The sequence below is a fragment of the Equus quagga genome, chromosome 13 (assembly GCF_021613505.1).
Source record: "Equus quagga isolate Etosha38 chromosome 13, UCLA_HA_Equagga_1.0, whole genome shotgun sequence".
NCBI lineage: Eukaryota > Metazoa > Chordata > Mammalia > Perissodactyla > Equidae > Equus > Equus quagga.
Genome location: NC_060279.1, coordinates 82,330,280 through 82,356,248, shown reverse-complemented (window position 1 = coordinate 82,356,248; position 25,969 = coordinate 82,330,280). Strand labels below are relative to the sequence as shown.

At 45.4% G+C, this 25,969-nt stretch overlaps 2 protein-coding genes across 2 annotated transcripts; both read right to left on the bottom strand.

Annotated features, from left to right (window-relative positions):
• Positions 1–1,005: 1,005 nt before the first annotated feature.
• Positions 1,006–9,808, bottom strand: LOC124250254 (zinc finger protein 80-like). The gene is made up of 5 exons (XM_046682079.1): positions 9,615–9,808; positions 8,798–8,867; positions 8,565–8,691; positions 6,094–6,189; positions 1,006–2,036 (listed from the first exon to the last, which is right to left on the bottom strand). The coding sequence occupies exons 1-5, from the start codon at positions 9,806–9,808 to the stop codon at positions 1,006–1,008; spliced, it is 1,518 nt and encodes a 505-aa protein (XP_046538035.1).
• Positions 9,809–18,291: 8,483 nt separating this feature from the next.
• Positions 18,292–19,239, bottom strand: LOC124249898 (vomeronasal type-1 receptor 1-like). Its single transcript, XM_046681434.1, has one exon. It carries the CDS (start codon positions 19,237–19,239, stop codon positions 18,292–18,294), a length of 948 nt encoding a protein of 315 aa, XP_046537390.1.
• Between the last annotated feature and the right edge of the window lie 6,730 nt (positions 19,240–25,969).

The following is a 25,969-nucleotide window of genomic DNA, read 5'->3' as shown; positions in this document are numbered from 1 at the left end:
CCTTCATTTCACTGCCCACCACATATCTCCTTCAGACACACTGGCCTTCAGCTCTTTCCTCCAACAGGCCTAGCTCTTGCCTGCCTCAGGGTCCTGGCACATGCTGTTCCCTCTATCCTGAATGCTCTTCTCCATCTATGAATGTGGCTGGGGCTCCTCCTTCCCTCGTGGGTCTTCATGGTATCATCCTGTGTATGCCGTCTGCTCCTCTTTTGATGCTTTATAGTTTAATGTACATCTTCTCACCACTATAGACAAGAAGAGAGGCCTGTGGGGAAACATGACCAAGGTCACGCAGCTGATGAAGGGCACAGCTCAGAAGCATCCGAATCCCAATGTTCTGCAGAGTCCAAGCTCTTAGTCACCAGACCATGGCCCCCAGTGCACATCTGTCCTCCATGCCTAAGTTGTAGCCTGCTCTTCATCACGCCGCACGGCAACCACAGACACATTATGGTCGCTGCAGCAGAGGTGCTGCCCCATACCTCTGCATTATCATGTGTGCTTCCCATTCTGGATAGCAAGGCCCACGTCTTAGTCATCCACGTATCTCCACAACTCAGGATACTGTGCGGGTAATGGGGATGAAGGATGGGGTTCTCACGACTCCTGCCCATCATCCCAGCAGGAGCACAGCAGGCCCCTCTGAACACAGAGAATGGGATGGGGAGACAAGGACCATGAGGGAAGGGGGTCCTTCATCCACTGGGATGCACATCACTCCTGTTTTGGGATAAACTGAGGCCCAGGTCTCTGAGTGGGCCACGTGATAGCCAAAAGCTCTCACATGTGAAAAGAAGGTCACTCTGCTGAGAACTAAGTTGTGTTTTGGGAGAGAGTGGCCTCCAGCCTCCGCAGTGCAAGGGCTCAGCTAAAGGTAAAGGTAACGCCACAGTCACAGCATGGACTGTGCATGGGAGGGAGGACATGGTTCTCTTAGGTATGAACTCTCAGTTGCCAAGTCACATTTTTCCTCTGGCCACACAATTTGCCACAGTCGTTACTTTAAAAAGGTCTGTCCCCAATGTGAGTTCTTTGATGTTGACTGAGGCCTCCTTTCTGATAAAAGGCCTTCCCACATCTCTTACACTTGTAGGATTTCACTCCCCTGTGAATCTTTTGATGGGTAGTAAGGGTTGAGCTGTAGCTATAGGTCTTTCCACACTCAGTGCACTCATAAGGCTTCTCCTTAGAGTGACACTTCATGTGTCGAGTTACCGAAGAGCTGTCACAAAAGGCTTTCCCGCATTCTTTGCACTCAAAGGGTTTTTCCCCAGTGTGGGTTCTATTATGCCGAATAAAATCAGAGGGGTGTGCGAAAGCCTTCCCGCATTCACTGCACACATAGGGCTTCTCTCCACTGTGAATCCGCTGGTGCTCTGTGAGATGTGACCTGCGGCTGAAGGCCTTCCCACACTCCATGCACTCAAAGGGCTTCTCTCCAGAGTGAATCCGCTGGTGCTCCGTGAGGTGTGACCTGCGGCTGAAGGCTCTCCCACACTCGATGCACTCATAGGGCTTCTCCCCAATGTGAATGCTGTAGTGTTCAGTGAGGTCTGCCTTCTTGAGAAAGGCCTTTCCACACTTTCTGCATTTATAGAGTTTTACTTTAGTGTGAATCCGCTGATGTCGAAGGAGGAGGCGATTCTTGGTAAATCCTTTCCCACAGTCCTTGCATTTGTAGGAGTTCTTGCCTCTGTGAATCAAGGGATCTTTCCTGGATCCATGTGATTCACACTCATGCAGAGTGTCTCCTGGAGAGGCGAGCTCCTGGAAATCATTAGAGCACACACTGTCACCTGTTCCCAAATCATCACATTCAGGGCTCATCTTTCCAAGGGGGGTTTCCTTGAGCGGGACCAACCCTGTCCTCAAGTGCTCTTCCTGCTTTTCTGATGGCTCTTCCTGTTCCCTGGCTTGCCCCAACATGGAAACCCTGGAGTCTTCTTGAGTCAACGACCTGTGGAGTGAGCACCCCTCAAGCAGGGCTGGCTGAGAGGCAGTGGGCTGAGTGGTCTTGAATTCTGCTTTGCCGCCTGAAGGAAATCCAATACACAAAAGAAGCCTATTAGTGACACCAAATAGAAGAAACAAAACCACCAAGCCCGTGGGAAAAGCCAGGGGGCAGCGGTGCTGCTGATACTTGTGGGGTTTTCACATCTCTCAAACTCAGGTTGGTATTTTTTTTTTTTTTGCTGGTCCTTGGATTCTTGACTCCTTTAAAGGGACAACCTTGAGGAGAATCTGGGGCAGAGGCCAGAGAGGCAGAGTGGAGGCCCTTCCTCAATGTCTAGAGGGGAGAGAAATGGTAAGAGTGTGTGTGCTGTGTTTGTTCTAAGAAAGGACATCACGTGGTGCTATGAGGACACAGCAAAGGGGGCATCTAACGCAGCCCCGATGAGAGAGAGAAAGACATCAGGGGAGGCTTCCCAGAAGAGGTGTCTTGAGATCTGAGTCCTAAAGAAGCAGGATGAGTTATCAGATATATAAAGTGAGAGGGCGATGAAGCCAAAGGAGGTGGAGTGGACGAAGGGGCAGAGTCTGGAGAGAATCTGGACACCTGGGGAAGTGCAGGGCATGAGAGGATAGTGAGGGGTAGACAGAGACCCAGACAGGGTTCAGAGGCGTGACAGTGAGCACAGCCACGGCCACTCCCAGGACAGGGCCTACAAGGCTGAGGGTGAGGAGGACCGGGGGGACACATTAGATCGACTATGCATGAGGAACAGCTGGGTGACTATAAAACAGACAAGATCTAGAGAGAGAAACCTGAAATATTTACTACAAGATATTAAAGAGAATCTATGCAAATGGAGAAATTAATAACAAAGTTATCAATTCTCCTTAAATCTATCTGTAAGTTCTTACCACTGCAGAGAACAGGATTTTCCCTGAAACTTGACAAGTGGATTCTAGAATTTACATGGAAGAGTAAGGGGCCGAGGATATCACTGAAAAAAGAATAAGGAGAGGGGACTTGCCCTGCCCAGGTAGTAGGGTCACAATGAAATTACAGACATCAAAACAGTGTGGTATTGGCACAAATAGAAAAACAGGCAATAGAAAACAAGAGTACTCAGAAACAGACTCATGAATATATAGAGGTTTCTTATACAGCAGAGGGCGCATAGCAGATCAGTGGAAAAGAAGGGACCATATCACAAATGGAGCAAAAAATTGGTTTCCCTCAGGGGGAAAAAATTGTTGCATTTCTACTTCACACCATACAAAAAGATAATTCCAGATTCATTACAACTTAGATGGAAGAAGTCAAATTTTAAAATATTTTCATAAGCAATGAAAAATGAGTATCTTCTTGACCTTGGTGTAGGGAAAGATTTCCTAGCAAGACATGAAAAGCAGAAATCATAAAACAAAAGATAAATTGATCTGACTAAACAAAATATAAACTTCCTTTAATCAAAAGATACTTTAAAGAAAATTAAAAGACAGGCTAAACTCTAGTAGAATACAATTGCAGCCCATATAATGGGTAAAAGATTAGTATCACGAATATATGAAAAATCTGACAAATCAAAAAGAGAAGAGCAGCCATGTTAACAGAAAAATAGGCAAAAAAATCATGAACTGGCACTAAGGAAAGAAGACAGACGTGTGGGCACTAAACAAATGAAGATCTGCTCAACTGTCTGAGTAAAGAAGGGCTGCAAAACACAACTACAGTGAGATCCTCTTTCTCCCTATTTGATTGGCAAAAATAAAGGCTCCTGTCAGTATCAATTATCGGAGAGGATGTGGGTCAATGGAATCTCACAGACACTGCTGGGGGAAGAGAAAACTATTATAACCCCTTCAGAAAACAACTGGATATCATCTTAATATTCTAAGTACCTAGTTATCCAAAATTCCACTCTTGGGAACATTATCAAGAGAAACTCCTGCACATATGCACGAGGAAACATGTATATGAATTCCCATGGTAGCACTGTTTCTAAGAGTGAAAAACTGGGGAAAAGTCAATGTCCAAGAGAATGAATACTTTGTGGTATATTCATACAAAAGCATATGTACAAATGAAGAACATGAGTGAACCAGAGCTATATCTATTATAAACATTAGTAACGTAAGACTGAATGAAAAAGCCAGTCCCAGATAATTATAGGATACTCTTTTTATAAAGTTTGAAAAAAAATCTATACAATATATCGTGTAGGTATACACACATACATACACACAGGTATGATAAAACAATTTTAAAAAGTAATGGATTGACCATTTAGATGAAGTGGACTGACTGAAAGACAAAGCATACCAAAACTGACACAAGAAGAAATAGAAAATTTGAATAGCCCTACATCTACAAGGATATTGATTTTCTAATAACTTCCCACAGAACAAGTAATGAATAATAAATCCAAATTCTGGAAAATGGTTATCTCTGTGCTGGAGGTATGGGGATAAGAAAGACGCACATCGGTTTCAGTGCTGTGGTCCTGAGAATCCCCTCTAAAGTGCCACAAAGAGTCATGACGTGACACCAAGCACTGACGAGAATGTGGAACAATGGAACTCACACACAGCTGGAGGAGCATGGGACAGTCAACCACACCGAACATTGTTTGGTGGTTTCTCTTACAGCTTAATATACACCTCTCCTATGTCCAAGCCAGTCCCATCCTGGGTATATGCCCAACAGAACTGCTCATGCAGTGATGTGCATAACACCCAAAAACGGGAAACAGCTCAGATGTCCATCAACAGAAGAATGGATAAATAAATTGCAATATATTACCAGAATGAGACATTACACAGCATGAAGGTATCAAACTCCAACCGTCTTCAACCACATGGATGAATCTCACACACATACTGATGATCAACAGAAGACAGGCAGAACACATACTGTGAGGGTCCATGTACACCCATCTAAGAACCGTGAGAACTCACTGATGGTGTTCGAGCATCGGTGGTTACCTTTGGAGGAGGCAGTCTTGACTAGAAGGGCTTACAAGGAGCCCCCAAGGGTATGTGTCTTGACATGAATGGTGATTACTTGGATTTATTCATGTGTAAAAATTCATCAAGCTAAACCCTTAAGATTTATGCACATTAATGTGTGTAAATTACTCCAGTTAAAAAAAATAGAAGAAAAGAAATAATGAGTAAAGGGGATGTTTGGAAGGCCCGTGTAGACATTTCTCCCAAGAATGAACCATCTCCTCTAAGAAGTTGGTTGTACAGAGAGTCATGCCAATCAGAGGCAATTCAAGAGCTAAGGAAAGAAATAAGAGGGGCTAGCTCCATGGCCAAATGGTTAAGTTCACACGCTCCAGTGCGGCGGCCCAAGGTTCGGATCCTGGGCGCGGACATGGCACCACGTGTCAGGCAGCGTCCCACATCCCACAACTAGAAGGACCTGCACCTAAGATATACAACTATGTACGGGAGGTTTGGGAAGATAAAGCAGAAAAAAAAAAAAAAAGAAAGAAGAGAAGAAGAGAGTTCCCAAGAAGGCGGGAGAAAGTGTGACCTAGACCCTGGTGCAGGAACTGGTCACTGCTGGGGCGAGACCTCTTCTGCAGAGGTGAGAAGAGAGGCTGCAGGCAGGAATCCAATGCAGAGGAGTCTGAAAGGGTTGAGGAGCAAGAAGAAGCAAGCAGTCTTTATTTCCAACATGAACTTGGTTGTAGGCCGAGACCTCACTGGTGGGGGGAGCGGGGATGATCTGGAGGTAGGTGAGTGGCTGGGGGAGCTGCTGCAGGAGACAGAGCTGGGCAGAGGCACAAGCAGATGTGGGGAGACCACAGGCTGTGTTCGCACCAAGCAGAGAAGAGATGACGAGAGAGCGGGACCAGGGTGCTGGGGGTGGAGCTCAGAAGGGCCTTGCGGGCTGGACTCAGGGGGCATGGGTGATGTAACCTGGCAGGACTCGGGGCTGGCGGGATGAGGGGTCTACTGGAGACAGAGGTACTAAGGGGTTGTTCAAGGTTGTTTCTGGCCCTCTCAGCTTCTCAGATGGCAGGGCCATTTACTCGCGTCCCTAGGGAGGTCCCAACAAGAAGCTTCCGTGGGATTTCAGAGGCAGCGGTCCCCTCTGGCTCTGCAGGCTGCAGCGACCCCACTGCCACCCACCTGAGGAGGTGCTCTGGGAGAGGCCTCCTTCTACCGCCTGTGGCTCCTGCGCAGGCTCCGGCAGGGAGATCAGCTCTCGTGTGGGCGCAGGAGACCCTGTTCATGGAGATACAGGACAAAGGCATTTTGTAAAGATGAAACAGAACCCCACCCCCTCCCCAGGCAGAGTGTGTATTCAGGACAGGGAAGGTGTCAGAATGAGGCTGCTCCCCACATGCAAAAACAATGCTGACCTATGACCTGGAACCCAGGCTCCAACACCATCCTTGGGTGAAAAGGCTGAAGAGGGTCGTGCTGGCTGTCTACACAGCACCCTCCGTCCTGCAGACCCACACTGTGCAGGTGCACACCCCTTTCACGTGCAGCCGTGGGGCCCTGGGAAAGGGAGCCCTCCCCCGACAGCTGTTTTCTAATTAATCTCAGTCAGTGGGTCCCACTCTCCCTGTGTCTCACCAGGGGATGCCCGGTTCTCCCCACAGACAAGTTCAAACCTGATCTCTGGGGGGAGGCCTGGGCATCAGGAGTTCCCAAAGCTCCCTGGGTGATTCTCGCGTCCAGGGAGCAATGAGAGGCCCAGTCTCCCTCAACTTGCAAAGGGTACCCCCAATCTTCAGCGGCCTGAGGCACAGTCCACAGGCAGCTGAGCTGAGATTCGACACCAGGCCTCCTGGCTCCAAAGCCTGGCCTGCTGAGCACTGGGGAGAGAAGGGCTCACAGGCCCCGTGTGGGGCTGGGAGAAAGTGGGCATTGAGGTGGGGTGGCACATTCCTGAGGCCAACCCTGTTCTCTGCTTTCCTGCCCCCTCCTCCTGGTACAGGGGCCTGCTTTGGCCTCATCTGGGTCCCTCACAGGCCCCAGGAGGCTGCAGCACTGAGTGGGCAGCAGAACCCGTTCCTCTTTTCTTCCCTCCTCAATTAAGGCTGCTGCTTCTGAGTGAGTGGCAGGCTTAAGTCACCGTCTGCCTCAGACCACTGACGATTGGGGGTACTAGCAGGTATATGGGCAAAACATGCACTGGGCTAGATACTTAAGACTGTGCACTTTACTGAAATAAGATCAGGAATATAATAATATCACTGAATAATACATAGGTGAATTAAAATAGTCATAATAAAAGTTTTTGCTCCAAAATCTGATTGCTGCCTTTGGGCAGGAGGTCCCCAGAGAGGAGAGAACAGGTTTTGGAAAAACACCACACCTCACAGGATTCAATGAGAGGAGCTGGGCAAGTGCCTGGAACAGGTCTGACGCACTGTCAGTGCTCAGGGGACATGAGCTGTGACTAATTGTTATTAACAGCTTCTCTTTAAACCAAACCACTTTTTATTTTTCTTAAATCAATTTCTTCAAAAAGGGAATCTTGTATCATTCCAAAAAATGGGGAAAATTTTCCCTTGCTACAAAAGAAAGGTTCCCATCAAAACACGACTATGAAATCAAAATGATGCTATGTAGTCCCAGTGAGCTCACGTGGCCCGCGCAGGGCAGTGAGAGGGCGAGGCTGCTCCTGCTGTTGAAAGGAGAAATTAGCAGCTGTGCTGAAAGGCATAAACGGAGACATTGTTCTGACAGGACTCAGGAGGGAAACGGCTTTCTCGGGGCGCCCATCAAAGGCATCTGGTGATGCCTCTGTGTGTCCTCTAAAATCACCTGCCATCCCAGTGGAAAGGGGGGCCCAGGCCGCAAGAAAGAAGGGAGGGTCATACAGACGCCAGGGGCCAAAGGGGTCTTTTCGTTGAGATTGTGTTGTTTATGAGGGTGATGGGAAGCACTGATGGCAAACGCCCCCTGGGAGGCTGCCTGACTCTCCTTCTTGGAGGACCAGTCCAACACCCATGACCCTGCTAACTGGGCTGTGGGGTCACCTGATCCAACCATGCTGGGCCAGTCAGCTCCCTCTCATGGGAATCTTTAATAAGGGCCCAGGCTAAGCATGTGCCGGGCACCGGGGTGAGAGGTCGAGGGAAGTGCGGGCTCAAGTGGTCGCTTCCTGCCATGCAGACCCCTGCCCAGAGAAGGCAGGACTTAAACATGCAGAGAAAAGGAAAGGAAGATGAGAAGTCTGAGAGTCTCAGAGGGCAAGGACTGAGGTGCCCACTCCCACCAAAAGCTGTTGTGCAAAGACACTGACACAAGCAGACCCACAGGGAGAAGCCAGGAGAAGAGACCCCAAGCTGGGTACAATGGCGCTTCCTCCCAGTTCTGGAATGCAGTTCCTCAGGACATCTTGCTCCTGGGTTCTGCCAGACACCCCCCTTTCCTTCCATGCGGGGGACTGTGTGTCTTGCCCATGGTCCCTGCTGGAGACAAAGGGAGAGCAGGCTGGAGGAGGTGAGTCCAGAACACGGCAGGGACTGTGGGGAGGAGGGCGGGTGGCTGCAGAGGCCTTCTGCACCAGCCAGGCCTTGAGAGAGGATGGAAGCAAGAAGCAGGCCGCAGGTCCCGTGCATGGAGGGGAGGAGAACCCTTACCCAGAGAGGCCAGGAGACGGCAGGTGTCCAGCATCACCTTCCAGTAGAGGGTCCTCTGAGCCAGGTCCAGTAATTCCCACTCCTCCCGGGTAAAGGTCACAACCACATCCTTGAAGGTCACTGGTGCCTAGAAAGTCAAACACAGCAGCATCATGCACCTTGTGCTGTTGAATGGGACCGGAGCCTGTCACTCAGTCGCTGTGAAGATGCAGAAAGACCCAGGTCCAAATCACCAAAGCCTCCTGAGGGCCGAGCTCTGTGCTGGGCTTACGGAGGAGGCAGATGTGGCTGAGAGAAAAACCTCTGATGGTGGAAACAATGGAGAATGACAGACAACAGTGACCTTGGGGGCAGACAGTAAGCGCTCTTGGACGTCAGAGGCACAGGGAAAATGATCAAGATGATAATTCCAACAGTGAAAACAGCGCAGCAGCAGCTGAGCCTCCCTGGTCCTCCCCGTGCACCTGCCCCAGGCTGAGGGCTTCACGTGCCCAGGTGAAGGGATTAAATGTCCCCAGTTCTGAAGCAGACACCCAGGTTTGAATTCAATCTCTCGAATGGACACTTGCCTGCTGTGTGACCTCAGGGAAGACACTTCATGTCTCCAAGCCTCGATTTCCCCCATGACTATAATAATAATTCTCACTTCTTCAGGTTGTTGTGAGAATTCAAGAGAAAATGTTCATAAAGGAAACAGCGTCCCTGGCTCATGACAGTGCTCTGCATATTTTGTTACTTCTCTTCATCCTTCCACAGCCACCGGGGTAAACACCATCATCAGCTCCACGGCACGGTCAGCGAGCTGAGGCTCAAGGAGCTCTAGTGAGTAGCCCAGAGAGTCCCCAGTCTACACAGCGAAGGTGGGATCTGACGCCAGGTCCCACTGGTCCAGGGTCTGTGGAGATCTTCACACTCCTCCATCACCACAGTGACATCACAGTGACCAGGAGGTGAAGCACTTCTACTAACTGTTGCTGTTAAATCCACTTCAGCCACCCCCGAGCATACTTCCATGGACACAGGCAGAGGATCGGAGCCGTCCTCACTTACCTCATGGGAGAGGCACTGAGTGGGGCACCACCTGCCCTAAGTGTGGCAGGACTTGGAGAGTCCTCAGCCCTTGTGGAATCCCCAGGAGATTCCACAATGAGTCCCTTCTGGAGTCCTGACAGCAAGTGTCCCTGAGGTTTGGACACCTTAAGAACCCAGGAAGGCAGGGGGCTGAGGGATGCAGCTGTCGCCATGGGAGCATAGGCAGCAGCCTTTGACTGGCCAGGATGTCTGTCCTGTGTGAGGGTGGGGTGAACATCTGGCAAACGACCAGGACTCTCCCCCAACCCAAGACATGTCTCAGCAGGTAGGGGGAACCCTTGGCCTCTCATGCCTCCTTGAACAACTCTGTCCTCACTGCCCCTGTCCACAAGGTTCCCTCTGCCTGGGACGGCTCCCCTTGCCCTCTTTGTTCCCAAGCTTATCCGCAGAAGAAAGCCCTGCTTACCTTACAAAGTGTAACTGAGGTGTCACTTTCAGGCCTCCCCAGCGCACTGTGATTGGGAACACAGGCTCTGGTAGCTGATGGACAAGGTGTGAGTTTCAACTACTTAAGAGCTGTGTGACATTGGGCAGGTAACTCAGTGTCTCTGAGCCTCAAGTTCCTCTTCTGTAAAGCAGGGATGACAACAGCACTTGACTCTGAGGAGGGGGGGACTGAGGGAGACAAAACATAACTGTCCCTCTGAGCAAATCAAGGGTCCAGTGACAGCCAGCTCTTACTGTTGTTTCCTTAGGATTATTTGTCCTCTTGCTCCTTGAGCACCCCGGAAAATCTCAACCCAGCACTCAACGCTGCACAAAACTACCAGCTCCCATGCAGCGGGGTGCCGGGGGGCTTTAACGAGAACTAGAAAGACCAGCATGTACCTCTACAAAGAGGCGGCATTTGAGCAGAGGCCTGAAGCATGCACAGGGCCGCCCTGAGGAGTTCTGGAGACAGTGCCCCGGGCAGAGGGACGCAAGGGCAAAGGCTGACACATGGGTAAGAGTCTGGCTCAAGGAAGACCGAGGGGCTGGAGGGCAGTGAGCCAGGGAGGAAGGAAGGGAAGACACAGGGCAGGCACGGACGAGCTGGAGGGACAGCTGCAGCAGGGATGCGGGTTGAACGAATTCTAGGTGTGATGAGAGCCCGCGCAGGGGAGCCTCAGTCATTCTCCAAGCCGCTCCTGAGCCCCTGTTATGGGTCTGGCCCTGTTCTAGGTCTGGGAACAGAGCAGCAAACAGGAATTCACAGCCCAGGGGCAGTGGCAGGGGGAGGCAGATCCTCAAGATGGAAGTGAGGAACTGACAAGACAATGTTGGACGGTTTAAGGTTCTGAGGTCAAGAAAACAGAGGGAGGAGATTAGAGAGGTTGGAGGAGACTTTAGAAGAGGAAACCAGGGAAGGCCTCCCTGAGGAGGTGCCATGGGAACACGGCTGGAATGAAGGGAGATGGCCACATGAACGACACACAAATAAATAAGACAACTCCTGCAGGTGACTGGGCTATGACGAGAGGAAACAGGGTCACAAGCTAGAAACCTGGCGCCTGCTGTGTGTTTATATCCAAATGCACACCCCACTCCTGCACACTGCCACCACCCAATCTTTAATGCACTTACTTTTCATATGAAAGTGTCTTAAACAGAAAAATGAATTTACTCTTCTAAGTGGCAAGCTGGCTTTGCTTGTAATAAATAGATGGCAACCGAAAAGATGAATCCAGTGACCTTGGCTCCCAGCCTGCCCAAGGGCCCTCTCATCTTAGCCGAGCAGCGATTCCAAAAGTACCGCTCCCACTGTGTGTCTGCCCTTAGGCTCTCCCTACTCCCCCAGGCCTCGGCTGGATACAGACCTGAGATGGAGGAAACCCCAGGGCAGGACTCCCTTGGCTGAGCGCCTAAGATCACCACAGAACAGTGTCCAGAGCGATGCTACCTGGGCAGTGCTGGACACTGGGGGACACACATGCCCTCTCGGATCCCCTCAAGTCGGGGGGGAAATGTTAACATTCCCATTCTAGACCCCAAAAGATGGAAGACAACGGCGGGCAGTGAGGAGACTTGCTCAAGGTCACAGCCCTGGGAAGGATATGCCCAGAATGTACCCTGAAGTCTCTACACTGTTGCAAGAGCTCTTTCCTGAGGCCCGGTTCACTGAGACAGTGCAGGGACCGGGGGGACGCTGAGAAGCCCCATTTCTCTCTTGTTCGCACTGCCATCAGCACAGGACCAAGGCAAAGGCCTCCTTGGACCCCAGAAATCACAGAAATGGATGGCCACAAGTAGCATTTCCCGAGGATTCGCTGGGTGCCCTGTGCTGTATTCAGTGTGTTTCCCACTCTGTTCCCACATCTCTCACCACGACCCCAGAGAGACGATGCTGTGATTAACCCCACTTCACAGGTGAGGAAACCAAGACTACCCAGCTGCTGGGCAGTGGCAGGCGGTGGGCTCTGGACATCGTTTGGCACACCCGTGACACGCGCTTGGGCTGGGAGGGTGGCTGACGGTAACATGGGGAACAGAGGGTTCCAAGCACTGTGTGAGGGTACAGGGAGCCGCCTCTCTGCTGTCTTGGACTCCTCTCACCCTCTAGTCTGCTCTCTAATCTCCAGCTAGAGGAAGCCTATTAAGATCCGGATCAGATCACTTCCCTCCGCTCCTCCAAATCCTTCACGGCTCCCACCTACCTCAAAAGAGGCCCAGTACCTCAGAGTGTCATTCCAGAACTGACTCCTGTCTCAGGGCTCTCTCTTCCCCACAAGCAAAATGGAGGCCTGAGATTCCATCCAGCTCCGCCTCACCTCCCAGTATTTGCACGCATTGGTGTATGCGCCCGGGACACCCCTCTTTACCGCATCCATTAATTCACCGCCTTAGGAACCCTTCTGTATCAACCCTCGCGTGGATTCAGGGCACTAGGGGAATCACCACGCTTTGTGGCTCTCAGACTCAAAGCCACGGTTAGGGGAAGCGAAGAGACCCAGGACAACAGTGTCCTCTTTGTGGGGCCCTGGGACTGCGTGGCTGGGGGTCCAGGGGGCCTGAGCGGCCATCCACTCACCAGCAACGGGGCCATCGGCGCCTCTGCAGCCTCCATGGGCCCCTGGGCACGTCCCGGGGCTTGTGAAGTGGGTCCCAAGGGTTCAGCTGATCCCTCAACCGACTCACGCACCGCCGGCCGTGCCTCTTCGCAAGAGGGCCACGATGCCTCTTCCAGAGCCTCCCTGCTCCCTGCCCTCGAACCCGCCGAGGGCTGCGGAGCCGCGACCCTGAGGGCTGACCCAGGAGCAGCCAATTGGACACCCACGAGGACGCCGCCGGAAGTCTCGGCCGCCGCGGGATCCCAGCCCTGCACCCGCATTGGCCCAGGGCTACCGCCTCTTTCCGCTGAGCCTGCTGGGTAATGCGGCTCTGCAGCTCCGCCTGCCGCCTCCAGGGGCGCCCTTCCGGAAATCTCCGCGAAGGACCCGCAGCGACTGAGTGAGGGCCTCTGGGAAGTGACGTCATCAGGCTCTGTGGGCAGGGCGAGGCTTCTTCGCTTCTTAAACGGCCCCTACCCCATTTCTGGTTCATGTCCTCCGCAACTAAGAAGTGCTTAGATGTGTTATTTCATATGTGGCCAAAGGCTAAAATCCTAAAGGGACGCACCAGACTATGATATCACTCTGATGGAAGGTGAGTCCACTCAAAGATTAGACCTAATAAATATTATCTTGCTGCTCTTTCATTACAGGGAGACTGACAAATAAAAATGGCAAGCAATAGGATACATTGGAGAATATGAGGAAGCCATTTGGTATAAACCTAATCCGGCCTGACCTTGTCTTTCCAAAAGGGCCTGACCGAGGCCGGTGAGCATGCATTGTCTATCTGCTTTAGATATTCCCTATGGCAAGAACAAAGGCCCTTGAGCTAAAGGTGCAACTTCCCTCCCCCTCCCAATGTTGGCATCTTAAGGATTAAGCGTCTTTCCTTAGGCTAGAAACTGATTGCTGCGCTCACCTGTGACCGGCCAGCTCGAGGCAATAGACTTGCCTCCTGCTACGCCCTCTGAGATAGCAGACCCACTACCTGCTGTGTCCATCAAGTGCTGTGCTGACAGGGCAATCTTGTGACTATTGTGGGAGGGACATTTCAATCATATGTGAAACGTCCAGTTTGGGGGTATATAACCACTCTGTATACCTCACTTTTTTGGTGCCCTTTCTTCCTTTAGGAAGAAAGGCCGCGGGCCATGGTCCTCAGATTTCAGCTCAGAATAAACTCTCCCAAATTTTCATTTATAGATTGGTTATGGATTATTTTCGTCGACAAGACTGAAGCTTGACAGTCAACTCTGTGGGCTTCAATATTGGTCAGGGACAATAGAGAAAAGACTTCCTAGAGGCGAAGAAGGCGGAGATGCTATTAGGCGGCCTTGAATCACGTGGCCAAGGTGCTGTCATTTTTTTCCCTCAGAAAATACATTTTTCCTGCTTTTATAGTCACTGATTGTATCGTGTCCAACCCAGCGAGCAATGCTATCTTTGCAATGTCAGTATTTCTTACTCCAAGTTCCAAGGCATAATCCATTTCTTTTAGTAGTGTGACACCTGTGATCTATTTGAAAAGGAAAGGTATTTACCAAATTTCATTTTCTTCTGGGACAGTGCCTGCAGCGGTCCCAGTCAGAGAATGTGTAGATAGTGGCCACCCAAACCCTGACATAGACATTTGGGTTTTCTTGACCTCAATCTGTTTGCTGTAATTGCTGTGATAGTATCTACCAGGGGAATTGACGTTATCTCTGAAAACCATTTGTGGAAAGCAAACTACTCCCCACCAGTTTTAGTCTACTAGCAAGATTATGCACAATGTTACCAATTACCTCATGCAATCCATGAACATTTATTCAATAAAAATTCACTCCAAGAAGGTGCCTTGTGTTCTCATTGTATAGCATCTTTGTTACTGAGAAGCTGCACTTGATTGTAGTTACACAGCTCCATGTCCTCAGGTCAGAACTTGGCTTCTCCACTCCCAGTCAGCCTGTCTGTCACACTACAGTAGTCAAGGATGACTCAAGGTGTTTGTCCCAGCTGGAAGGATGGATTTGTCATTAACCGAGATGGGAAAGGGATGGTGGTGGTACCGGCAGAGGAGGTTAGGAGGAAATATTAGGATCTCACTTTTGAACATGATTTTGTTTTAGAATTTATCAAATATCCAAGTGAGACAGACTGTAGGCATTTCAATATAGAACTCTGATTTTTTTTTTGTAAAATATATCAGTATTTTTATTCATTGATGGACTGATTTTTAGAATGCCCCTAGCAGTACAATACAGACTCCCCAACAGAATAAGAAATTAATGTTCAGAAATAACACAAAGTAAAATGTCTCATATATGGATTCTTGCTATTGCAGGTAAGTCCAATGTTTTAGAAAAAGTAAACACAGAAAGCAGTTTAGCTGGGGAATACTTGAGGACTGCCTGACCTAGAGTAACAAAAGGACCGCTCCTTTGTTTCAAGGTGGGACCACTGTGTGGTGCCATTTACACTCCAGAGCTCCATGTGGGATCATGGTGAGGTGGATTCCTCATGAGACCACATCCTTGTTTAGCTCTTCTCTTGCCTCATTTGCAGACCTTAGATTTCTCCTGATAATTTCCCCTCAGTAAATCACGTGTAAATCACAGAACCCGTGCCAGGTTCTGCTTCTGTAAAACGCAACCAACACATTTGGTCATGACCTAAAATATTAATCATGTGAAATGTATCAGGGATGTTGTTTCTTTTCCATAAAAAGATGAGCAAAAGAGGTCAGGAAAACTTGTTTAAATGTGTCCCGATATGGACCAAGCTCTGCGATTTTAGAGGAAGGTTAGAATGTGATGGTGAACCTCTTTTGTGTGTGTGTGTGTGGGGGGGGTGTGCCTGTCCCCCTGGCCAGTACCTGGTCAGCGTGGGACACCATGTTCTCTGCTGTGTGACTTTATGTCTGGGATGGATCTCAAATCCTTAGCAAAATAAGCTTTTTGGTAATAGCAAAAGGATTAGGGAAGATGCAAACACTTAATAATTTGTAAAATCAGAATAGATGAAACACAAATTGCAATGTTAGTACTCTCCCAAATGGCACTTCTATATAAAAGACAATCTTTTCCTTATTATTAATATGTATGCCCAATAAAAAGAGTCATTCTTTAAAAAGAAAAAAATCCAACTAAAATCACACCAAATTAGCAGAGTTCTCTTCAATTTTGCTAGTTTCCTTTTTTTACCTCCCTTCATGAAATCGGGTCATGCTTTTTCACTATAATTGTAACTAACATGGAGTGTGACATACAACTTTTTAAAGCATATTTTATGTAATTAAAACTACTTTGCTTCAGAGTAACAAATTTTGTTATTTTTTAAACCTGTAAATAATTCCATCATGTAAATCACCTTATCTCTCATATTATTTACAACATATAGGCAATTTATCTAAGGAGTCTCCAATTCTTTTATAGTAACATTGATGCCGAAATGGCGGTTATTTCACTCTTATTTTTATTTGGATTGCTTCATTATCCCAAATAGCCAAACTGAAAACAGTTCATCCTTACGGACTTGAGGTGTGGATGTTTTGAATTTAACAAGTCGTTACATCATGGTACTCCTTCTGCTCAGGCAGCTGGATGGACAGATTTGTGCTAAGTGGCAGCTTACTCTTCTCTCATTATTATTTTTCTCCTAGGTAGGATTGCCAGATATCAAATGGTTGCGTCTTAACTAGGTAGGTCCTTAATTTTGGCATTTCCTTCTAGTGCAGGTGTTCTCAGACTTTGGGGGTGCATCAGAATCCCTGGAGAAATAGGACCACAGAAGCCCCTACCTCACTGAAGTAGGAGCACTTGTATTCGTACCAAGTTCTCTAGGTGATTTTGAAATGACACAGTTTAAGTACCCTGCTCTCAGAGAATCACAAAGTAAGAGTGAGGATTAAGGGAATGAAAATACAGAGAGCTTTTAAAACAGTACCAGGAAGCACCTCAAAATCGTTGTCGCTGTTAGTGCGGTAATATAAGGCTGTGTGGGTGCTTCTAAATAGGAAAGCATTTTGTGGATTATTAACTTGCAGCCTGTGATCACTCGAAGGATGTTTGCAAGTCCAAGAGAAAGCACAGGGTAGAGAACACAATCTCCATCCCAGGTAAAGGAAGGAAGAAAATCTTACTTTTGGAAGCAGCAGGATCCCATCCTAGACAGAGGTCTCCTGGAGATAGAGAGATCGTTTTATAAGGTGAAGTCACAGACAAGCAGGATGAACTCATATCAGGACAACTGCTTCTATAGATGAGGATTCCATTTCCTGTTTGGGACTTGAGTTCCTAGCATTAGGAATATGCTGAGTGGGAAAGAACTGATTTTCCCAGGCTTGGAAAGGATCTTCAAGGCCACAAAAAAGTGGTTTTCACTGACTGAGCCAGGGATCCATTGCCAAATGTCTCATTGTTGAGCAGACCTCCAAGTGCAGTCATCAGTTGTGAAGTGTCGCCATACAAGAGAATTAGAAAAGAGCCTGAGTTCTGAAGGTCAGTAGAGAGAGTGTGAGACATTCTGAGTATTCGCCTTCCTCCCCGACATGTCCTCCTTCTGCCCTTTCCTTTCTCAGGGACCCAGCACTAGTGTCTAGGCAGCACAATAATTCCTAAACCTATGAGATGATACAGTTTTTTGCCTAGATTTCCCCCTTTATGGCTTCATCATTCATAATCCCACTGTGCTTCCTTTTCCAGATACAAAGCTAAAGACACCCACATGGGTGATATACTGGGCTGTTGTTGGCCAAGGACAGCTATTGATAAAAGAAATGTCGGGGCCAGCCCGGTGGTGCAGCAGTTAAGTTGGCACATTCCACTTCTCGGCGGCCTGGTGTTTGCCAGTTCGAATCCCAGGTACAGACATGGCACCGCTTGGCACGCCATACTGTGGTAGGCGTCCCACATATAAAGTAGAGGAAGATGGGCATGGATGTTAGCTCAGGGCCAGTCTTCCTCAGCAAAAAGAGGAGGATTGGCAGCAGTTAGCTCAGGGCTAATCTTCCCCCCCCCCAAAAAAAGATGTCAACACTTGATTCCATGTTTACCTCTGATCCCCTCCCACAATTGACTCTATTCCTTCATGTCACCCCTCATTTCCCTGATCTTTCCCTTGAGCCTTTCACCTGTGGGCTGAGCTCTGGCTGACTATCACAGCTTTGATGCGACTTGTGAGGAAAGGGACACTATTGTGTCAAGAAGGGGAGGAGGAAGAAAGACTCAGGATCCTCCAAATTACTTTAGGCTGCATAGGATCCTTCCATGTGATTTTCCCTTTGTCAGAAAGAACTTGACCCAATTATTTTCAAAAATATATTTTTTAAAAACCTTCCATGTATCTTCGTAAGACCCAAAGTGAGAGATTTACCCTAATTCCCTAACCTTAGAAATTTCCTTCCTTTACACTATTTCAAAATTCCCTGAACGTCTCTTCTGAGGATCCTAACACCATTAGAGTAAGTAATCTTTGTATACTTAAGTACGTGATGTTCATTTTTACCTCTATTGTAAGATCCATGGAATATTACTGGCCTTATTTGCTGTGACATTGTAATTTCCTTGAACATGATAGTTAACCAAACGTTAACAAATGTCAAAGTGAATGACTAAATGCCGTAAAGATTACAGATTCATGGCACTGTAACTAGATGAGGAAAACGATTTGTTCTTGACCTTCAGGCAAAGCAGAACTGAGATTCTGGTGTCAGTGATCATGAGCACAAAAGGGCTGAATGCTGGAAAACATGAGGCTATGAGCACAGAGATGTTTACCATCCACTGGCCTGGGTTTGTAACCAGTGTCATCCAAAGAGTCAAAATAGCATAGATTGAATAAAATGTAACAAAGGAACTCACCAGGATTAGGATAGCATATGTGGCCCTGGCCTCATGGGAAAGTCTGGGAGGGACTCTGTTGCTATGAATATGTTGGACTCGCTTTTTGTGCCTGAGCAGGATGAAGACCATGGAGCCACTGGCCCACACCATGAAGACCAAACTCATAAAGTCGGGGGAAAAATATATGACAGTATATAATGAGCTAAATCTCCCTGGCATTGTCCAGGAACAGTATCCACAATTGTTTTCCACACTAAGGTTTTTGCATTTTAATGGGCCGTTCACTATTATAGGCATACATGAATTCACCAAGAGATGCAGGATCCAGCACAGGAAACAGCAGAAGCCAATGAAATTTCGGGATCTTAGCTTGAGATTCATCCATCTACAAATACTAGGGTTGAGCTTGATGGCCTGGACACCATTAAGAAGACAGATAGTACTGAAGGAAACTCCTGTGCCCATTCTGTGATAATAAAAGACAAGTTTACATGCAGCATTATCCAGGAAATATTTTAATCCAAAAGCCACCATAGTTTGAGGTATCCCTTTGGAGAAAAGGACCAAGGAGTTGGCGAAGACCAATTGGTTGAGAATCAGGTCTGTAGGTCTCACCTTGTGTCCAGTGAGCAGAGTAAAACTGTAAAGACAAAGGAGGGATGAATTTCCAAGGATCCCAACTGCAGTCTGAGTGAGGAAGATAATCCCCAATTCCAATTTGCCAGAACCCATTGCATCAATATCTATGGGTGTTGATTTTAACTGAAGTCAGAAGAATGAGAAAAAAACCCAAAATAAATGTCTTGCCATCACTATGGAGAGTACTTTTCAGCACTTAACCTAAACCATATTTTCTCACTTTAAGCAGGTATTAACATTTTAGACTTTTTTTGTAATGGCAGTTCACTGAAGAACTGCATTAGAAATAGCCTCAGATAACCGTCAAATTTGCTAAGAGACTAGAACTTATTTAAATCACTAAAAAGAAAGGATAATTATGTAATGTGATACAGTTGCGAATTATCACTGAAATGACAATCATATTACAATACATAAATATATCAAATTGACAAGTGGTACACCTTAAATTTACACAATGTTGTATGCTGAACATATTTTAATAAGAATAAAATCTGTTAAAACAAAAATGAAGAAAGAAAGAAAACTGCCAAGTGAGCAAAAGAAACAAACAAAAGAAATAGCCGTAACCATCTCTGAGGATCTGGGTGGATGAATGAGGGACAGCTGCACACAGGCCTCAACAGCTAGAGAGACGAGGAGAGGGGAGATCTCTGTGCACTGAGCCAAGCAGTGTGTTGTCAAAGTTTTTTCCAACACGGTTGAGAAATTGGGAAACACCTTGAGCATAAAGCAGATTTTGTTTGCTTACGTGTGTTTTTCATCCGGAAGAAATACTAGATGAATGCCGTAAACTGCACTCTGATGCGAGCTATGCAGGAACACACAGGTACATACTAGGACACAACTCAGACATACGAGGCACCTCACTTCGCTGTGTCTTATAGCCTCTTATATCCACATCTGGTGTTGCAACTTTCCAGCTGATTATATTTATGTAATTTTAAAAAATTGAGGTATGATTGACATACAACACTATATTAGTTTCAGATGTACAACATAATGATTCATATTTGTATTTATTGTGAAATAATAACCACAGTGAGTCTAGTTAACATCTATCACTACACATAGTTAACAAATTTTTTTTCTTGTGATGAGAACTTTTAAGATTTACTCTTACTACTTTCAAATAAGCAGTACAGTATTATTGCGTATAGTCACCATGCTGTACATTACATTCCCATGACATTTATTTTACAAGTGGAAGTTTGTACCATTTGACTCCCTTCACCCATGTCCCCCACCCCCCACCCGCCTGATTCTACATAACCCTCCTTCCCCAACTTCACAATCATTCATAAACTGTAATCCTTCTGACTGCCACTTCTACAGGAAAATTTCAGCTTTTTAAGGCAAAGTGTCATACTTATTACAGTATTTACTTATTTCTTTAGTATTTAAAATGTTTAAAACTGTTGCCATATTTACTAGGCTTCTATCTTCTTTTTAATGTTTCACTCATGACATCTCTGAGTGGCCCAATAAGCTCTGTGTTGTTATTTTGGATTTTGTGTATCTTGGGGGATTTCAGGAGCACATATGTTGAATTACAGCTGAAGAAACTCTGTGGAGTTTTCTCCAGGATATATTCTTAAGTGAAAAAGGTGTAGTCTAGAACAATGTACAAAGTATGCTATATTTTTAAAGCAAGTAGAAAATTTTAAATAAATGAACAGAGTGTTAATGGGGTAGAGGGACAGAAATGAAAGTTTATGAAATTTTCCCGTGTTATAGCTTTGACTTTAACAAATTTAAATATTTTACATAATTTTAAACTATATCAAATCAAAGTGAAATTTAAAAATCCATAAAATGAAAGGCAAAATGAAAGAAAAAATGACCTTTCTGTGTGTTGGCTTGTGGCCTATCCAGACAAAGAGAAAGCCTTCTAATGGCTTTAAAACACAGAAGGGTACACACACACACTCCCAACTGAATGAAAGTAGTCAAATAAGATAATAGTGAATTATAACTATAAAATAAGGTTAAAATAGTGAAAAGTGAATCAGATTCATGCATATTATCAGTCATGCAAAATGTTACCACTGGAGGAAACTGAGTAAAGTGTATGCAGAATCTCTATTATTTCTTTGTTTTATTTTCTTAAAGATTGGCACCTGAGCTAACAATTGTTGCCAATCTTCTTTTTTTTCCTTTCTGCTTTTTCTCCCCAAATCCCCCCAGTATATAGTTGTATATATTTTATTGTTGTTGTGGGTCCTTCTAGTTGTGGCATGTGGGATGCCGCCTCAGCATGACCTGATGAACGGCGCCATGTCCATGCCCAAGATCTGAACCGGTGAAACCCTGGGCTGCCGAAGCAGAGCACGGGAACTTAACCACTTGGCCACGGGGCTGGCCCCAACTCTATATTATTTCTGACAACTGCATGTGAGTCATCAATTATCTCTATAAAAATGCCAATTAAAAAAATCCAAGGGATATATAGAGGGCAAAACACCTGCAAAGATATGTTAAAGTCGTACCCAGAATCATTCCTTGGTAAAATCCATTGGTATTGATATTAAAAAAAAAAATAAAGCTATGTATTAAAATTTGGCAAAATTACACCCCAATTAGGTAATTTTAAGGAAAAATAGAAGCAAAATTTAAAACTCAATTAAAATATGAGCATCAGAAAGAATTAATAGAGAGAAACTAGAGCCCAAGATCATATTCATAAAGATATTATTACAATGTAGGTATATCTTATTTAACATGATTCCTGTCTAAATGGTAATATTTCTAACATTTCTCAAGTAATTATAAGAATAAAAAAAACTAAAGGAGAATGAAGATAATGGGTACTAGGGAAAGCTTTATGCTGAAAATGCAAAAAGTAGAGAAGTCAATGGCACAAAACAAGAAGCATAATAAACAAACACACACATATGTGAATGCATGTATTCTTCCTAATAAATGTAATAAACTTCTAGGAAAATTATCTACTTATTATATGGTATTAACTTATTTGGAGGTAGAAGCAGAGGTATTTCAACATTTCACAATTACAGCTAAATGACATACTGAATCTAAAATGTAAGGAATGACAAATCTCCGAGGTAAAAATATTAGAGTATATTTTTATAATTTGGGGTTGGGGAAATCATCACAGTACATGGTCCAAAACAATGGCACTTTTATTTTTAATAATGAAATAAGAAGATTAGTAGATATTATATTAAATAATACACAAAAGTATTTAATTGGATAAGACGTGTAAGAGGAAGCTATAGCAATAACCTAAGTAACAATACTAGTTACAGTATTAAAACCAAAACCAAATGATGACAATGGATATGAACAGACAGTACTCAACAGACTCATTCATGTGCTTATAAAATATCTTTGTTTTGCAAGTGATCAGAAAAAATACCAATGAAATTGAAAAGGATGTTATATTATTTTCAACTCTAACATATATCAGTTTGCCAAAATATTATTATGGAGCATACTTCTCTGATACAAAATTTCATTTTTCATACCTGTCATAAGACATAATTACTCAAGTATGATTTAAGAGTTGGAGTTCATTAAGGTAGCCAGGAAATTAGGATATATTTTAAACATTTTTCAGGTGCACAGAAATATCATATCTTTCTTTAAACTTAACCAGTTTGACTCACACCCTTTACCTCAATAGCATTTTTTTCTTTTTCAGAATCTAAAAGGTGTATTTTTTTCAGAGCAATTTATTTTGGATTAAAAGAAGCAAGATAACTTTTTTTCAATCTTACTGCAGTTGCTTTCATCATAATAAATACTATACATAATTCAAGTCATTAACATTTTGGGGAGGAAAACCGAATAAACACATATATCAGACTGTGGGGACATTGAGGGGGAGTGGGAAGCTCTGACCCCACTGGCAGTGAGCGTGTGCGTGCTGTGGACATGGCTCAGGACGTTTGGGAAGAGAATGCACAGACGGAATTCATGCAGCCGCGGTCAACCAGAGGGGTATTCTCAGAGATCTTGCTGATTATGTCCATACAAATGAAAATGTGGAAAGATCCTCACCAATGGACAATACAGTTCTGAGGACTGAGGAGGATGCGAGGGAGGAGGGAGATAGTGTGTCAAAGTGAATCCTGTATCACACATGGATTTATTAAACATACTCACATGAAAAGTGTAATTTTATAAGGTATTTAAGGTTGAAATGGGAAATACAGGGAGTCACTGGAGTAATCAACATAGGTTATGAAATAAGGACAGTGAAGCAGAATAAGAGAAGGGATAAAGGAAAGAACCAGGAATCAACTTCAAGAGGAGTTGCAAGATGAAGGGAAACAACAGAATGTGTCAGTAGAAGCTACTGTGGGAATTTAAAATGCCTGCAGCAAACAGAGAACCTGACAACAACGACATCGCTGAGGCTGTGGGTCACTCCAGCCCTTGGGGACCCGCAGGGATTCCAAAGCAGTAATGACTCTCAATTTCCCTTGCCCATAAGGGTTCTGGGGAGACATAGGGAGGATGTAAGTTAAGGGCCTCCTGCTCCTGCTCCCAGAGATTGGAGGGTGGACCTGCTCTTCTTACAGGGTGTCTGGTCAGAATTTTTATTTTTTTGCTTGAAAAAGAATTGTCTTATGAATGGGACATGTGTTTGGGGTGAAATCACACTAAAACTAGGAGAGAGAGTGGCTAGATCGATACAGATGCAGACACAGGTGTGAGTCGAGAAGCGCAGCCCCCTGGAGGGTAGACAGACATCAGATTAGTGTGAGAAGGTGACAACTGAGGCACTTTAAAATTTGTTTAAATGTCTGGATAATGTTTATGTTTTGAGATTTAAAGTCCTAAATTATTCTTTTTCCCATACCCCCCCAGTCTTTTTGCCATATTCATCTTTACACAATATTTTCATTTCTGTACGTGACAGACTGGTCTAAATGAGAGGTGTGGTTAACAACCCTCCACTTATGAGGGAAGTTTAGAGACACATTGCTAAAGTCGCCGTGTAGCACAGCCTGCCCCTGCTCAAAACAAAACACATCCCACACCAGGAACTGATATCCCGCAGACATGGGGTGTCTACTCAGAAAAGGAGCTCATGTTCTCTGTTATTACTTGAAATATGCTGAATCTTGGGGCCTTTAGAGTGAACTATTATGGTCACTGTGTTTAGTGAGAAGCAAGTGACAAAAGTTTCCAAACAATGTAACTGAGGGGAGAGGGGAGATGTCAGGCAGCCCTGAAGCAGGTTGACAAGAGTAACAACAAGCCTCTGGTTTCCTCAGCAAATGCATTTCCTGTTTGTATGTGTTTGGATTTATCTCTTTGGCTGTCTGTCTATCTATCTTTATCATCTACTTAAGGTTTTTTTCCCCTCAACTCAGAAAGCCAATTTTTCAAAAAATAGTGAATCCTGAATTTCCAGAGATAAATATTTTCTAAGAATCTGAAACTTACCTGAAAAGAAGAGCTCTTTACCAAGTGTGGCTTTGCTCCCAGGACAGGGACTGCTGTGGCAGCACCTGTGCAAGTGTCTAAATGGGACAGATGAGCCTGAGATAAAGGTTTGGGTTCCATGATCTCAACTCCCTGTTGGGAAGTGATCATCATTTCACCTGTAAGTGCAGTGACAGTGTCTGCATGGGGACCGGGGATTATCTCTGAAAAACATTTGGGATTGTGCAAACCGCTGAAAGCTATGAAAAGTGCTTAATGAGATATCCATCAGGAGTGGCAGAAGCAGATGGGAAGAATCTATGTTTGAAACAATAACATTCCACTGGAATGCTAAAAGAATACTGTGTTCTCTAATAAGAGAGAGAAGGGAGCTGATCAAATGTCTGTCGGGGATTCTTAGTTTGAAGGCTTTGTTTCCAAAATATGATTCCTCCCCATTCCTGAGAGCACTGTGGGTAGTGAACTTGAAGGAAAAGAAGCGTGGGTAGAGTTAGAAAGTGTATTCAGAATTGGAAAAATAGACAGGAAATATGTGTTGTGATATTTGTCCAGCATTTTAACAAATATTTATTGTGGAGTTTATGTGTTTTAGGCACATTTCTAGGCATATGGAATATATCAGTGCACAGAGTATTGATAGAAATCCTGGAACTTACTCTGTTGTTGATGGAAAAAGACAATAAATAGTGCTTCTGTGATATTGTTGTGTGGTTCCTCGCGCACTCCCTCTCCTCATTTTTCATTCTCCCCAACACCACCTTCCCATAACTATTTAAAAAAGACTTTAAGTTCATATGAAGTATCCTATCTGTACCACAGACTGCAAAAATTTCAACAGTTTGGATAACCGAAGAGACTCAGCAGTCTACACAGAGCATTGGAATGTGAGGCTGCTAGTTAAATGTACAGGACACGATGTAGCAAAACATGATAGTGCAGGTCACCCAGGCACAAATCTTCAGAATCCTGATTTGCATATGGACATGATTCATCTTCAGATCAAGGACAACTCCAATCAGAATTCCCAGAAGGGACTTTATGCCCTTCGTTTAACAGTGAAATCAGGATGCCAAATCAATTATGACGTTTAGAAAACCATCAGTAAACAATCTGGCCTTGGGTGTTCCCATGGGATTTTTGGACTTTAAACAACACATAATAAATCCCACTGCACTATCTCAACAGAGTTAAAGCCAGACACCCAGGAGTCCCTAGAGATGTGGCTGAAGTTTTCCAGTCCAGGTCGATTAACTATCTTACTCAAAATAAATACACAGTATTTCAAAATTTGTGAGATGCTGCTAAAGCAATCCCTTTTAGAGGAGACTACTTCACTAGAGGTGTTAGCCAGGGCAATGACGAGAAAAAGAGATGTCCAATTTAGAAACAAAGAAGTAAAACTGTA

What these genes read in the sequence shown, in the direction of transcription:
- LOC124249898 (XM_046681434.1), bottom strand. Translation starts at nt 19,239, where the DNA reads ATGGGTTCTGGCAAATTGGAATTGGGGATTATCTTCCTCACTCAGACT.
- LOC124250254 (XM_046682079.1), bottom strand. Translation starts at nt 9,808, where the DNA reads ATGGCGACAGCTGCATCCCTCAGCCCCCTGCCTTCCTGGGTTCTTAAG. An exon ending in CTCAGTGCCTCTCCCATGAG is followed by an intron (nt 8,868 to 9,614) that starts GTAAGTGAGGAC and finishes TTCCACCATCAG; the next exon opens with AGGTTTTTCTCTCAGCCACA. An exon ending in CCGTCTCCTGGCCTCTCTGG is followed by an intron (nt 6,190 to 8,564) that starts GTAAGGGTTCTC and finishes CTCCATGAACAG; the next exon opens with GGTCTCCTGCGCCCACACGA.